Source organism: Scyliorhinus torazame, chromosome 7, assembly GCF_047496885.1.
Source record: "Scyliorhinus torazame isolate Kashiwa2021f chromosome 7, sScyTor2.1, whole genome shotgun sequence".
NCBI lineage: Eukaryota > Metazoa > Chordata > Chondrichthyes > Carcharhiniformes > Scyliorhinidae > Scyliorhinus > Scyliorhinus torazame.
Window position 1 is genome coordinate 39,916,066 of NC_092713.1, and position 14,255 is coordinate 39,930,320.

Below are 14,255 nucleotides of genomic sequence, written 5' to 3' on the forward strand. Positions count from 1 at the left end.
CATCAGAATCAGCTGATCTTAACTTCACACTGTGGTCAGATTAAACAACATCATTGTGGCAGCTTGTGGAGGAGCTTTAACATGCATCTAACTACCTAGTCTGATGCTGACACTAAGGATTATTTCACGGCATAGGTATTCTTTACAGAAGCAAAATTCATCAGGTGCTGGATCTCCGAAACAAAAGCAGAAAATGTTGTAAATATTCAACGGTTTACTGGACTGAGATCCTGCACTTAATGACCAGCACTGAGTCCTGTAGTCATAACGGCAGCAGTATAAACCTGCATCGGTGCAATGGAATTCATCCATTTTTGAGCATCCACTGCAGCATGGAGACAGTTAGGTTGGTTTTAACTCGTGTTTCAGTGGAAGCTGAGACTTTGTCTACTAGACTCTGCATTGGTCAGCAATTTGCTGTTATGGAGTTTCCCCTCACTTCCACACTGATAATGGTCGGCTTTAGCTCTGCATGATGTCCTTTGATAAGCAGGAGCTGGACTTGCCATGCCAACAGGCTGCCTGAGAGGGCAGACAATGTACCAAGTATCTCATTATGTTCAGTTCAGTGTTCCCGGTAGATTCCCCCTCAAAAGTCCTCAACCGAGTCTCCCTGTTGCAGAGCTGTTCTGCGACCTGGCCTTCTGGGCAGCTGGTGCACAAAGTGTCCTTTCCTCTGGTTAGACTGGAGCCCACCCGTGCCTACTGACTGACCACATGCAGATCCTGACTCTGTACTGCCCTTTAAGGTACCCACAGTACAGATCAAGTGATGTACGTCCTACTCAGAAGTCTGCAGTAGCTCTTGTCCTTTGCCATCTGGCTAGTCAGATGGTAGTTCTTGGCTACCTGAAAGCAGATATACAGAAGGGGAGTGTCGGCTGAGGAAAGTGTGGTGAGTGTAAAGCAAGAAAATCAAGGGTCACACCATCTGTAGCTTTCGCTTCATGTCAGATAGCAGGATGAGATTGAGGTCAGTATTAACGTCTATGAGTCAGGAACTTATCATCATCCTGGGTGTTCTTGGTGGCACCCAATGCAATGTCCTCACTCAAAGCTAGCCCCAAGATGTGGAGCATCATCTCCTCCACAGGGCTTGGAAGATGAAGGCACGACCATCCCCGCTCAGGGCTATCTTGGTACCACAAGAGAGGGCAGAAAGCCAGTGATTGTTTTCATTGTGTTTTGGTGATGTGCCGGCCATAGCTGAATAACTGGATGTAAGTGGAAACAGCGAGAGGTGGGTATGAGGCTGGCAGCAGCGGTACCTGTGTGAGTGTGAGGTGGATGCACCAAAATGGTTAGGGAGAAGTTGTAACTCTTATGGGTGAGTGATGGGGCTGTGGTGCATTCATCTGCAAGTGAGGATGATAGTCCGGTGGACTGGAGATTTCTTATGCAGATGCACTCAGTGACATTGACCGCAACTGTGAGCTCATTGTACTTTTTACAACACTGCTGCCATATTCAGGGGATGAGACTCTTTGCATTGTCTTCCTTCTCAGCATTTGCTTTGAGGGCCTCTTGGTCCCCTTTGGAAACATTATTTCTCTCGTCCTTTGTACCTTCTGGACTAATGTCTCCACCACTGCCTGGGGGCACTCTTTTTGTTCTGCTGATCTATTTGGTGTGCTTCAACTGGTAGTCACTGTCTCTTGTCACCACGAGAAGTCTTTCTTCAATTGTATAATATCTTGGGTAGACAACTGTGCAGTTTTGATCCCCTTGCCTCAGGAAGGATATTATGGCCATATAGAGAGGACAGCAGAGGTTCACCAGACCTATTCTTGGGATGGCGGAACCGTGCTATGAAGAGAGATTGGCAAAATTGGACATGTATTTTCCAGGGTTTTGAAGAATGAGAGATGATCTCATTGAAACTATAGACAGAATAGATGCAGGTAAGATGGGTTCCCCTGTTTTGGGAGCCTAGAAGCGGGGACACAATTTCAAAATAAGGGGGGAGCCACTTAGGACCGAGATGAGGGGAGGTAAGAGGAGTTTTCTACCTTGTCCAACAGAGATGAGGGGAAACCTTTTTACTCAGAGGTTGTGAATATTTGGGATTCTCTACCCCAGAGGGCTGGGGAAGCTCAGTTGCTGTGTATGTTTAAAGCAGAGATTGATAGATTTCTAAATACGAAAATGAAATGAAAATGAAAATCACTTATGTCACAAGTCGGCTTCAAATGAAGTTACTGTGAAAAGCCGCGACATTCCGGCGCCTGTTCAGGGAGGCTGGTACGGGAATTGAACCGTGCTGCTGGCCTACCTTGGTCTGTTTTCAAAGCCAGCGATTTAGACCTGTGCTGAACCAGCCCCTGGTGACATACCACTGACATAAAGGGATATGAGGATAGTGCAGGAAAAAGGCATTGAAGTGGATGATCAGCCACGGTCGTATTGAATGGCGGAGCAGGTTCGATGGGCTGAGTGGCCTACTCCTGCTCCTATGTTCCTAAGCTATGGGCCTTTGGTTTGCTGTGTGGCCCAAATGTGAAGGCCTCAGGTGAAAGCACTGTGGTTGCTGCCAACATAGCGGGCCTTCGCCAACATGATATTCTGTGCACAGTTACATACCAAATGTACATTGATGGAATCATAGCCCTTGCAGCATATCTACCCCTTTAGCTGTGGATTCATCAGAGCGACTTGCACGCAGTTGATGTCTCCCTGCACTATTAGGAACCCCGTTACCTGCCTACTCTTTCTGCTTTTCTCTGGTGGGAGGGGAAGCGATCATCCCCTCTTTGGCTTACTGGGCCTCTGTCACCTCCCAGATGCAGCGATGGATGGCATCTGCCTGAAAGGAGTGGAAGCTGAGGGCACTGGTGAGCTTGATGGCAACTGGCAGTGCCAATCTTGCCCTGCTGTTTGGCTGTAGGTCCTGATGTTGGAGGTGGAACAGTTCAGGGATCACTTATTTTGCTAAATCATAAGTGCCTCATATGCTGCTCCTGGCTCAGGTGGAAGTAGAAGTGCTCCTTCAGCTGAGAGCTCTCCCCATTCCCCCTCTACCCAGTTACTCCTTTATGCAGCCTGTGCTCCAGGAAGGACTGCCACTCTCACCCCCATAACCTCGAAGAAACTTCCTGTTGGATAAAACAGAAAACTCCTCTTACCTCCCTGTCAACATGCAGCAAAATTCAAAAAAAACCAATAAAACTCTTCCAAGGACAGCATCATAGAACAGTGGTTAGCACAGTTGCTTCACGGTTCCAGGGTCTGACGTTCAATTCCCGGCTTGGGTCACTGACTGTGCGGAGTCTGCACGTTCTCCCCGTGTGTGCGTGGGTTTCCTCTGGGTGCTCCAGTTTCCTCCCACAGTCCAAAGATGTGCAGATTAGGTAGATTGGCCATGCTAAATTGCTCTTAGTGTTCAATAAAGGTTAGGTGGGGTTACGGGGATAGAGTTACGTGGGCTTAAGTAGGGTGCTCTTTCCAAGAGCCAGTACAGACTCGATGGGCTGAATGGCCTCCTTCTGCACTGTAAATTCTATAATTCTATGATAAGAACACACCACAGTAACTCCACAAACTGTGCAAGAGCAAAAGTACTTCACAAGCGTCTGAACTGCAAGTTGGATGCCTGGCCCTTTAAATGATGTGGGGCGGGGTAGGGTTGGAGGTCCTTGTGCATGTTCAGCTGTGAGTGGACATCGACTACACCTGCATGGTCCAAATTAGCAAAAAGGCTCCAATGAAGCTACAGAGCCAAATTTCTCCACCGTAGACATTCTCATAGCTTTCAAAGGATTCATCCATCCAGCAATAGTCTCAAAACCTTAAATATTACATTTTAAGAATGAAGCAAATTTGTAATACATATCCGTGTGTACTTCACCTCAGCCTTTCTATACATAACTGCCTTGTGTCCCTGGATATTTTGAAAGTTGTAAAATATGTTTGCTACTCAAATAGCTTAGTGTCATTCTAATCGAAAGTTGCATCTCCCTTAATGGGCGGCATGGTAGCACAGTGTTAGCAGTATTGCTTCACAGCTCCAGGGTCCCAGATTCAATTCCCGGCTTGGGTGGCTGTGCAGAGTCTGCATGTTCTCCCCGTGTCTGCGTGGGTTTCCTCCGGGTGCTCCGGTTTCCTCCCACAGTCCAAAGATGTGCAGGTTAGGTGGATTGGTCATTCTAAATTGCCCTTAGTGTCCCAAAAGGTTGGGTGGGGTTACTGGGTTATGGAGTTATGGTGGAGGTGCGGGCTTGGGTAGAGTGCTCTTTCCTTGGGCCAATGCAGACTCGATGGGCCGAATGGCCTCCTTCTGCACTGTAAATTCTATAATAAGGTCTGTAGTTCTATTGTTTTTCTTACTTAAAAGGCCAAGGTAGTTCTTCATTTGTGTCTCTTCCTAATACAGGGTAAACATTTCTGTTAGCGAGAAAATAACACATATATTATTAAAAATATTATTAAAAAGACGTTCTAGGTTAAAGACTGCACATGGGAAGTGTGAAAAACCGGTAGGCAAAGGGATAAATAGGTAGACCCCACATCACGAGACTATGGCCCCAGTTTGTCTGCAGGAAATTTATTGTTCCACCCAGAGCAGGGAATACAAACCCTTTAGGTCTCATCAAGGACTAACGACATTATTTCAGGTTGAGGGGAACATTCTCGCAACTTGTGAAACCCATTGTATGAGTAAATCAGTTTCCCATTAAGGCGGCTCAGGAGACATTTCGACTGATCAGATTGTACTGTATGAAATTAATCGATGACGTCAATGCTTATCTGTAACTGTGAGTGAACTTGAAATATATATGCATGAAAATCCCTGTAAGTTTCAGAACAGCTTCTAGTTCTCCTGTGTGCACAGCCATTTTTCGAATAAACAAAGTTTTACCAACACCACGCGGTCGCAAACGGACTCTGAGCATTTCTTCACTCCAACAATTTCTATAATTTATAGTTTCATGAGTATTTCTTCAGCTTTGACATTATTCACAGAAACTATTTTCAAAATTACATTGGGTATGCTGGTGTATGTATGAGTTAATTAAAGTCACTTTTGTTCTCAGAATATCTATTACAGATGTTATACCTGAAAACAAAATAACACTTCTATATGAAAAATTAAATATTAAAAATAATTCAAACAAATAGAATTTAATCTGCTGCTATAAATTAAGAAAAATACATACAAAATCAAGATAAAAATAGAACAAAAGAATGCAAAAACACTTCATGATTTCACAATTCAGGGACATTTTCTGAAGTATATTTTGTCATTTGTGTGTCATGTATCATCTCCAATAATACAATGTGTGTTATGTGCTGTAGTTAATCTACATTTTTACTCTGGTCCATAAATTACACCACTACATTTGCTATTCTGCAAAAACTAAGCAATGCGTAACATTTTAATCATTTAAATTGCCCTGACTTAGACTGAATATCATACCTTAGTATGGGCATTAGATTAAATCACATACATTTCTGGAATCTTCATAATTAGTTGTTAATATACTGCATGTAGTTTAAGTCAGTTGCTCCTAAAAGGTGACCAACGAGACTAATGAAAGTCAACAATAAGAAACATTGCAAATATCGAAATAAAATGCCACCTGTGGAATACAAAGAAAGAACAAATACCAAAGAAAAGTACAGCACAAGGACAGGCCCTTCGCCTTCCAAGCCTCTGCCGATTATGATGCCCGAACTAAAAAACAACTTCTGCCCTTACTCGGTCCATATTCCTTTATTTCCTTCCTACTCATGTACCCATCCAGATGCCTCTAAAATGTTACAAATGTGCCTGCTTCCACCACATACTCTAGCAGCGTGTTCCAGTCACCCACCACTCTGTGTGAAAAACTTATCCCGCACATCGTCCTTAAACTTTTCCCTCTCACCTTGAACCTGTGCCCCCTTGTAATTGACAATTCTTGCCTTGGAAAAAGCCTCTGACTGTCCACCCCGTCTATGCCTCTCATGATTGTATAGACCTCTATCAGGTCTCCCTTCAGCCTCCGTCTTTCCAGTGAAAACAATCCTGGTTTATTCAACCTCTCCTCATAGCCAACACCCTCGAGACCAGGCAATATCCTGGTGAACTTTCTTTGCACTCTCTCCAAAGCTTCCATGTCCTTCTGATAATATGGTGACCAGAACTGCATGTTTAAATTTTGTATTGATATTACATTGTATCGCCGAGGTAGATCCTTTAAATAGGCACAGGTCAAATGTTTACTGCTTGTACTGATGAAATGGATTGAAATCTCTTGATTCTCTAATTTCCATAAAATAGTTTTCCTTTTTATAAATTTAGAGTACCCAATTATTTTTTTCTAATTAAGGGGCAATTTAATGTGGCCAATCCAGCTAACCTGCACATCTTTGGATTGTGGGGGCGAAACCCACGCAGACACAGGGAGAATGTGCAAACCCCGCACAGACAGTGACCCGGGGCCAGGATCGAACACTGGTCCTCAGCGCTGTAGGCAGCAATGCTAACCACTACACCACTGTGCCAGCTGTGATTTTGTAAAATAAATGAAAAGTGAACGACACAACAGATGAAGCCTTGTACAATGGAAATGGGGCACTGATTACTGCCTCTTGAGATTGTACCTTAAATGACCTGGCAAACCACTCACTTCAAGGGTAATTAGGCATGGGCAATAATTAGGCTGCCCACATCCCTCAGACAAATTTTTAAAAACTTTTAATACACAAAACAAAATCTTGCATACCAAAAAATCTGAGATTAAGACAAGATTGGAAACACTTCATGGGACACGCATTGTAACTTAAGTACTGTACTGATACGCTCTATAATTATTACAGTATTTACTTACCAAGAACACTCCTACAGCTGTTCCTATGATGAATCCTGCGACAACATCTGACCAGTGGTTTCGATATTCCGCTACCCTGTTTATTCCAGTCAGAAATGCCAAACACACGAGGCCCAAACAGAGGAGAGGTTTTGCAAGTCTTGTTCCATTGGTCTTCACGGTACATGTGATGTACATCTACAGTAACAAAAAGAATTAAATTAAAATCTTAATTCTTTCCTACATTACAATGATTACATGCTCCGTTAAAATGTTTTAGCCAGACGCTAAGTCTCCTTTCAAGTAGATTAACTTTACTCCCCTGTTCCAGATACAAGGGCTGGTTTAGCTCAGTGGGCTAGACAGCTGGTTTGTGATACAGAACAAGGCAAGCAGTGCAGGTTCAATTCCCGTACCAGCTTACCCGAACAGGTGCCGGAATGTGGCGCCTAGGGTCTTTTCACAGTAACTCCATACTTGTGACAATAAAAAGTTATTATTATTAGGATGTTGGAAAATCCCACCCTGTATTGTAGAGTAGTGAGGCCGTGGAATGCCCTACCTGCTACAGTAGTGAACTCGCCAACATTGAGGGCATTTAAAAGTTTATTGGATAAACATATGGATGATAATGGCATAGTGTAGGTTAGATGGCTTTTGTTTCGGTGCAACATCGTGGGCCGAAGGGCCTGTACTGCGCTGTATTGTTCTATGTTCTATGTTCTATGTATGTAATTACATCAGAAAACACTGGTTTTTAAAATTTGTCTGAGAGATGTGAGCAGCCTAATTATTGCCCATGCCCAATTACCCTTGAAGTGAGTGGTTTGCTAGGTCATTTAAGATCCAACCCTTGGGTCTGGACTCATATGTAGGCCAGACCAGGTAAGGGCAGCAGATTTCCTTCCCTTAAGGACAATAGTGAACCAGGTGGGTTCTTAATGACAATCAGCAATGATTTTCTTGGTCATCATTGGACGTTTAATTCCAGATTTTTATTGAATTCAAATTTCACCACCTGGGTCCCCACAACATTACCCTAGGTCTCTGGATTACTTGCCCAGTAACAATACCACTATGTCACTGCCTCCCCTTAGTGATGTGACATGCTTGCCGAGATTCCCTGGCCTCCCTTTGGCATGCTTCTCGGCGACGAGAGGCGACCCACCATTGGCCATCGGTGAGATCCTCTGCTCCCGCCACTGTCAATGAGTTTTCCCACTGGATCCACCCCACACTGACGGCAAACCCACGGCAGGAATGCGCCATTGGCAGGACCCGCTGGCGTGACCAGCCGGAAGGTCTCCCCCAATGATTCATTTTATGTGCTCTAATAAACATAAAACACATGGCATAACTTTTGAGTTGGTTTAATATTTACCACAACACATTTCCATTTGTGTATTTGCCAATTCCATGCACATTGTTTGAGTGCACAACCTTCAATCTCATTATTTACACAATAATCTTTATTCGTGTCACAAGTAGGCTTATAGTAACATTGCAATGAAGCTACTGTGTACTGTGAAAATCCCCTAGTCGCCATATTCCGGCGCCTGTTCAGATACACAGAGGGAGAATTCAGAATGTCCAATTCACTTAACAAGCACGTCTTTCGGGACTTGTGGGAGGAAACCTGAGCACCCGGAGGAAACCCATGCAGACACGGGGAGAACGTGTAGACTCTGCACAGACAGTGACCCAAGCCAGGAATCGAACTCGGGTCCCTGGCGCTGTGAAGCTACATTGCTAACCACTGCGCAGCCCGTATAAATAGTGGAAAAGGAAGATTGCGATGCATGGTCATAAATCAGAAAGTAAAAGCTGGAGATAGAGTCAATTTTGTGGTCTTCACGAAATAACAGTTGAATTGACAACAGTAAGAATATTAACAACAGATGACAAAAGACCGCTTCATCAGCTTTGAACCGAAAGTTGTTGTGACAGAGGCAATCAAACTGATATTGCAACTAAATGCAAAGTCTCTTTGGAAACTGCCCTGTCATATTGAACCAATGAATTCACATTTTCCAATACAGATGAAATGATGAAACAACTTCAGATTGAGATTAACTTCAAGCGGAGGAGCTGGTAGAAAATTGAGATAGATGACAGATACTTCATTTTAATAAAATCAAATTCTTACTTCATTAGGCTTGGCACAAAGAGAGCAGTGCCAGAATTTGTAAACCAGTTCAAATTTCTTTTGCCAAAACAAAATTAACTTGACAAGAAATTTGAATGTTTTCTCACATTTTATTAAATTTTTCAATCTCCTTAATTCTTGAGAGCTGCCTACATATAAGGCGGGATTCTGTGTTCTGGGGCAGGATTCTCCGACCCCCGCCGGGTCTGAGAATCACCAGGGGCTGGAGTGAAACACGCCCCTGCTGGTCGCCGAATTCTCTGGCACCGGATATTCGGCGGGGGCGGGAATCGCATCGCGCCGGTCGGCGGCCCCCCCCCCCCCCGGCGATTCTCCGGCCAGCGATGGGCCGAAGTCCCGCTGCTGTCATGCCAGTCCCGCCGGCGTGAATCAAACCACCTACCTTCCCAGTGGGACTGGCGGCACGGGCGGGGCTCCGGGGTCCAGGGCGATCTGGCCCTGGGGGTGCCCCCACGATGGCCTGGCCCGCGATCGGGTTGCACCAATCCGCGGGCGGGCCTATGACGTGGGGGCACTCTTTTCCCTCCGCCTCGGCCATAGCCTTCATCATGGCCGACGCGGAAGAGACCCCCCCACTGCGCATGGGCGGGGATGACGTCAGCAGCCGCTGACACTCCCGCGCATGCGCGGACTTCCACCGGCCGGCGAAGTCCTTTCGGCCGCTGCTGGCGTGGCGCCAAAGGCCTTCCACGCCAGCCGGTGGAGCGGAAGCCACTCTGGCACAGGCCTAGCCCCTCACGGTGAGGGCTTGGCTCCTAAAGGTGTGGAGAAATCCACACCTTTGGGGCGGCCCGACGCCGGAGTGGTTCCCGCCACTCCATCCCGCCGGGAACCCCCGCCCCGCCGGGTAGGGGAGAATCCCAGCCCTGGTGTCTAAGGGCTGGATCCTTATGTTCTCCCGTCGGAACTGAATCGGTTTTGGCTTGACCTGGTGCTAGGAGTGGCACTCCGAAGTGATTCCCACTCCTTTGCCATGTGAGGAGCTCGAGGAATTCCGTGCCATATCCCGCTAACAGGCCGCCATTTTGAGCGAGCGGCCTGATACTGAGATTCGACGTTTGTCCCCCTCCCCCCTACAATGCAAATCCCCACTGACAAGTAGGAGCATCTCTCCATCCCCAACCATGGGAGCTGCTGTTTCCCTACCCCCACATGAGGGGGTAGGACAGCCCCCCATGGCCTCCCACCAGATCCCCCCCATCAGAGACCCCCATCACACAGCCCATCAGAGACCCCTAGACGCCTCCATCAGAGACCTTCACCAGTAACCCTCACCAGCCACTCCTATTAGACCCCCCATATCAGAGACACCCCCCCCCCCCCCCCCCAGAGGCCTCCAATCAGGGACATTCCCATATCAGCGACCACCTCTCCACTGTCAGTTATCCCTGCCTGGATGTAATTTACAGGAAGTGGGCGACGCTGGTTAGGTCAGCATTTATTGCCGATATTTAGTTGCCCTTCAGAAGATGGTGGTGAGCTGCCTTCTTGAACCACTACAGTCCCTGAGGTGCAGATACACCCACTGAGCTGTTAAAGTGGGAGTTCCACGATGTTGCCTGAGTGAAAGTGAAGGAACGGTGATATATTTCCAAGTCAGGGTGGTGACTGACTTGGAGAGAAACCTTCAGGTGGTGGTGTTCCCAGGAATCTGCTGCTCTTGACCTTCTAGATGGTAGTGGTAATGGGTGAGTTACTCGCCGTAGGATTCCTAGCCTTTAACCTGCACTGATAGCCACAGTATTAATGTGGCTAGTCCAGTTCAGGTCCTGATCAATGGTAACCCCCAGGATATTGATTGTAGAGGATTCAGCGATCGTAATGCCATTGAATGCCAAGGGGCAGTGGTTAGAACCTCTCTTGTTGGAGATGGTCATTGCCTGGCACTTGTGTGGTGTGACTATAACTTGCCACTTGTCAACCCAAGCTTGGATATTGTCCAGGTCTTGCTGCATTTGGACATGGACTGCTTAATTATCTGAGGAGTCACGAATGGTGCTGAAAATTGTTCAGTCATCTGCAAACACACCCACTTCTGACCTTATGACGGAAGGGAGGTCATTGATGAAGCAGCTGAAGGTGGAGGAACTCCTGCAGTGATGTCCTGGAGCTCAGATGATTGATCTCTAACCACCACAACCATCTTCCTTTGTGCCAGGTATGACTTCAACCAGCAGAGAGTCTCCCCCCGGTTCCCACTGACTCCAGTTTAGCTAGGGCTCCTTGATGCCATACTCGGTCAAATACTGCCTTGATGTGAAGGGCAGTCACTGTCACCTCACCTCATTCAGCTCAATTTTCCATGTTTGAACCAAGGCTGTAATGAGGTCAGGAGTTGAGTGACCCTGGCGGAACCCAAACTGGACTTCCGTGAGCAGCATCCTCCTGGTCTGACTTCTTTAACTCTGAAGTGGCCCCCCCCCCTCACTCTGACCTGCTCTGCCTGGCAACTGAAGTGCAGTCCAGGCAGTTCAGTGAAGAATCAATGCAGGAACACTTTCCCTTTCCTAACACCTGCGCCCTCAAACATATGCATTTAAAACTGCAGATTTGTGAAGTGTCAGAGGCTTCTTAAGAGCCCACAACACTTAAAAATGCTTCAAATCCCCTGAGAGTCCTTGAAATGCTAAGCATCCATTCAATTTAAGGGCTGCATGGTAGCATTGTGGATAGCACAATTGCTTCACAGTCCAGGGTCCCAGGTTCGATTCCGGCTTGGGTCACTGTCTGTGCGGAGTCTGCACATCCTCCCCGTGTATGCGTGGGTTTCCTCCGGGTGCTCCGGTTTCCTCCCACAGTCCAAAGATGTGCAGGTTAGGTGGATTGGCCATGATAAATTGCCCTTAGTGTCCAAAAATTGCCCTTAGTGTTGGGTGGGGTTACTGGGGATAGGGTGGAGGTGTTGACCTTGGGTAGGGTGCTCTTTCCAAGAGCCGGTGCAGACTTGATGGGCCGAATGGCCTCCTTCTGCACTGTAAATTCTATGAGAATTTCACGGCGCAATACCTTTCACCAGCCTGTGATTGACAACTTAATGGTTCAGACACAGCTGCTAGCGGGTTTGTTTATTTATCTTTCGCTTCATGTTTGAATGCATCTCAAGTACCCTGCTTTGATACTAACCACAATGTAACATCCTTGTTTTGATTGACAGCCCCTGATCACATCAAAGGCAGCTAAGCGCTTTGCATGCATTTTGCATGTTCCCGCCAGTGTGGGGTGGGGGGGGAGGTGTATTCCACTATGGAAGGCATGGGAGCCGAGACTGAGGATGGGTCTGGCACCCAGTGCTGTACCCGTTTTTCAGACGAAACTCCATTCTCCACCCGATCAGAATTCCCAATCGAGAATGGAGGATCCCGGCCATAATTGAATCGAAAAAAAAATCAGTTAACATAGAAAGGGAAGAAAAGTGTTTTCAGTAGAGATCCCAAATCATCACAAAATATTAAAAATGCACATTTATATTCCAATTTAACACATCTTTAGGACATTTCAACATGCTTTATATATTTTGCATCACTGTTAGATTGTTGATGAAAATGGCCGTGAGACAGTGCATTGCAAAGTTTCAGGAGGGAACAAGAAAATTAACCATTTATTCATTTTTGTTTAATGGAGTGAACTGCAAGGGAAATTGATTTCACAGAGATGTAGCAAGAACATCAAATCAGCTGTTGTGGACAGCGATTACACCTCTGGAATAATTTACCAGCCTGCCATAGTATCTCTGGCTGGGTTATGGGCAGTCTCATTGGAGAAAGCTAGGGACATGGGTATTCCACGTTCCCCCATCAGCTCTCGGAGGATCGACTGGTCTTGTCAAGGATAGACCTTTTCCACAACATTTACAAGGCTATTAACACCAAGGAGCAGAGCCTATTGGGAGGGTACTATGCCAATAGTATGCACCTCCTTGGCTCAGATGGTATACAACATATTCCTGGAGGCCAATATAGCCAGACAGATGTGGCAACCAGTCTCCAACAATGCTGCAAGTACTCAGCCCATCAAGTACCATTTATGGACCGAGGAAGGAAGGGTTAACAAAGGATTTTGAGACAGAAAGTAAGATAAACGTTTTCCATGGCCGATGGGTTGGTAACGAAAGGAGACAGATTCAACATAACTGGCAAATGAGCGAGAGGAGGAGATGAGGCGAAACGTCCTTGTTGTTGTGAGCTGGAATGGATGGCCTGGAAGTGCAAGAAATACATTTATTTACTTGTGAAGTTTTATATGATTTTTTTAGCTGCATGTTCACCACTTCTTTGTCTGGTTTGCTCCTTTTCCAAGTCAGTTATTTTTCAGCACTTTTAATATAGTTTTCCAATCTGCCTTTAATCATCGTTGCTGTTGCACTAATAAAGTTGTTGGAATTTCCCTTCATGTTTTGTATACTTTTATTCCCAAATTTATTTGTATCAGTTGTCACAAGGTGATGTCCCTTTATTTTAGCCAATATGATTTTAACGTTCAATTGACTGGGAATTTTGCAATTTGAACTGAGACAGAGAAAACTACTTAAAAATGCAAGGCCACCTTCCAAGATGAAGGTGAGAAGCAAATATATCACCCTCAGGGCAGTGTGAAGAGAGAACATTTCCTATAATCCAGACACCATTGAAACCTATCACTGTCTAAAGAAGAGACATTAAAAAAAGCAAAGTGCCGGATATTGCAAAAACAGTTGCCAGAGATCAACACACCCAAAACCTCATGGAAATACATAATTGGTGAAATATTTCAGGGCAAGGTTGCCTAACCATTTGGGAGAGATTTCAAGTAACATAGGCAGTGTCGTAAAAGTCGTCAGCAGAGGAAAGAGGCTGAAGGCTGCTCCTTCACCCTTTCTCTTGGAATAAGAGTGTTGCCCATTTCAAGAAGCCAACTCCACAAGAAATACCAGCAAACTGAGATCTTGTAATAATTGCAATATATTTTACATCTGATTGCATTCGAGAAACAAGATAACCTAGCCTGACCACAGCATTTTAAATCTATGTCTCGAGGACAATCAAAGAACACTTATCTGCATATTTTTTGACCTTTTATATTGGAGTATGTGTGAGTTTGAGTGTGAGTGTGTGTTTAGGGGTTTATAAATTTGATTGTTCTTTGACTCAACAGAAACCTGTTTTATTGGGCTTTTTTTCGGAAACCCAGCTTAAGTAGTTAAATACATTTAGATTTAGCAAAGGCATATGCTCATGAAAAAGAGGTCCAGAGAAGGTATACTACACCAATATCAGGACTAAGCGTGTTGTCTTATGAGGAAAGTTTAGACAGGCTAGGTTTGT

At 45.6% G+C, this 14,255-nt stretch overlaps 1 protein-coding gene across 3 annotated transcripts in view; it reads right to left on the bottom strand.

The window, feature by feature from the left end:
* LOC140426156 (phospholipid phosphatase-related protein type 5-like) overlaps positions 1 to 14,255 on the bottom strand; it is a 186,260-nt gene that overhangs the window by 53,026 nt on the left and 118,979 nt on the right. For all 3 annotated transcript variants that reach the window (XM_072510578.1, XM_072510577.1, XM_072510576.1), the window contains exon 4: positions 6,810 to 6,986. In XM_072510578.1, coding sequence (XP_072366679.1) covers positions 6,810 to 6,986 — 177 coding nt within the window. The remainder of the gene's footprint in view (positions 1 to 6,809; positions 6,987 to 14,255) is intronic.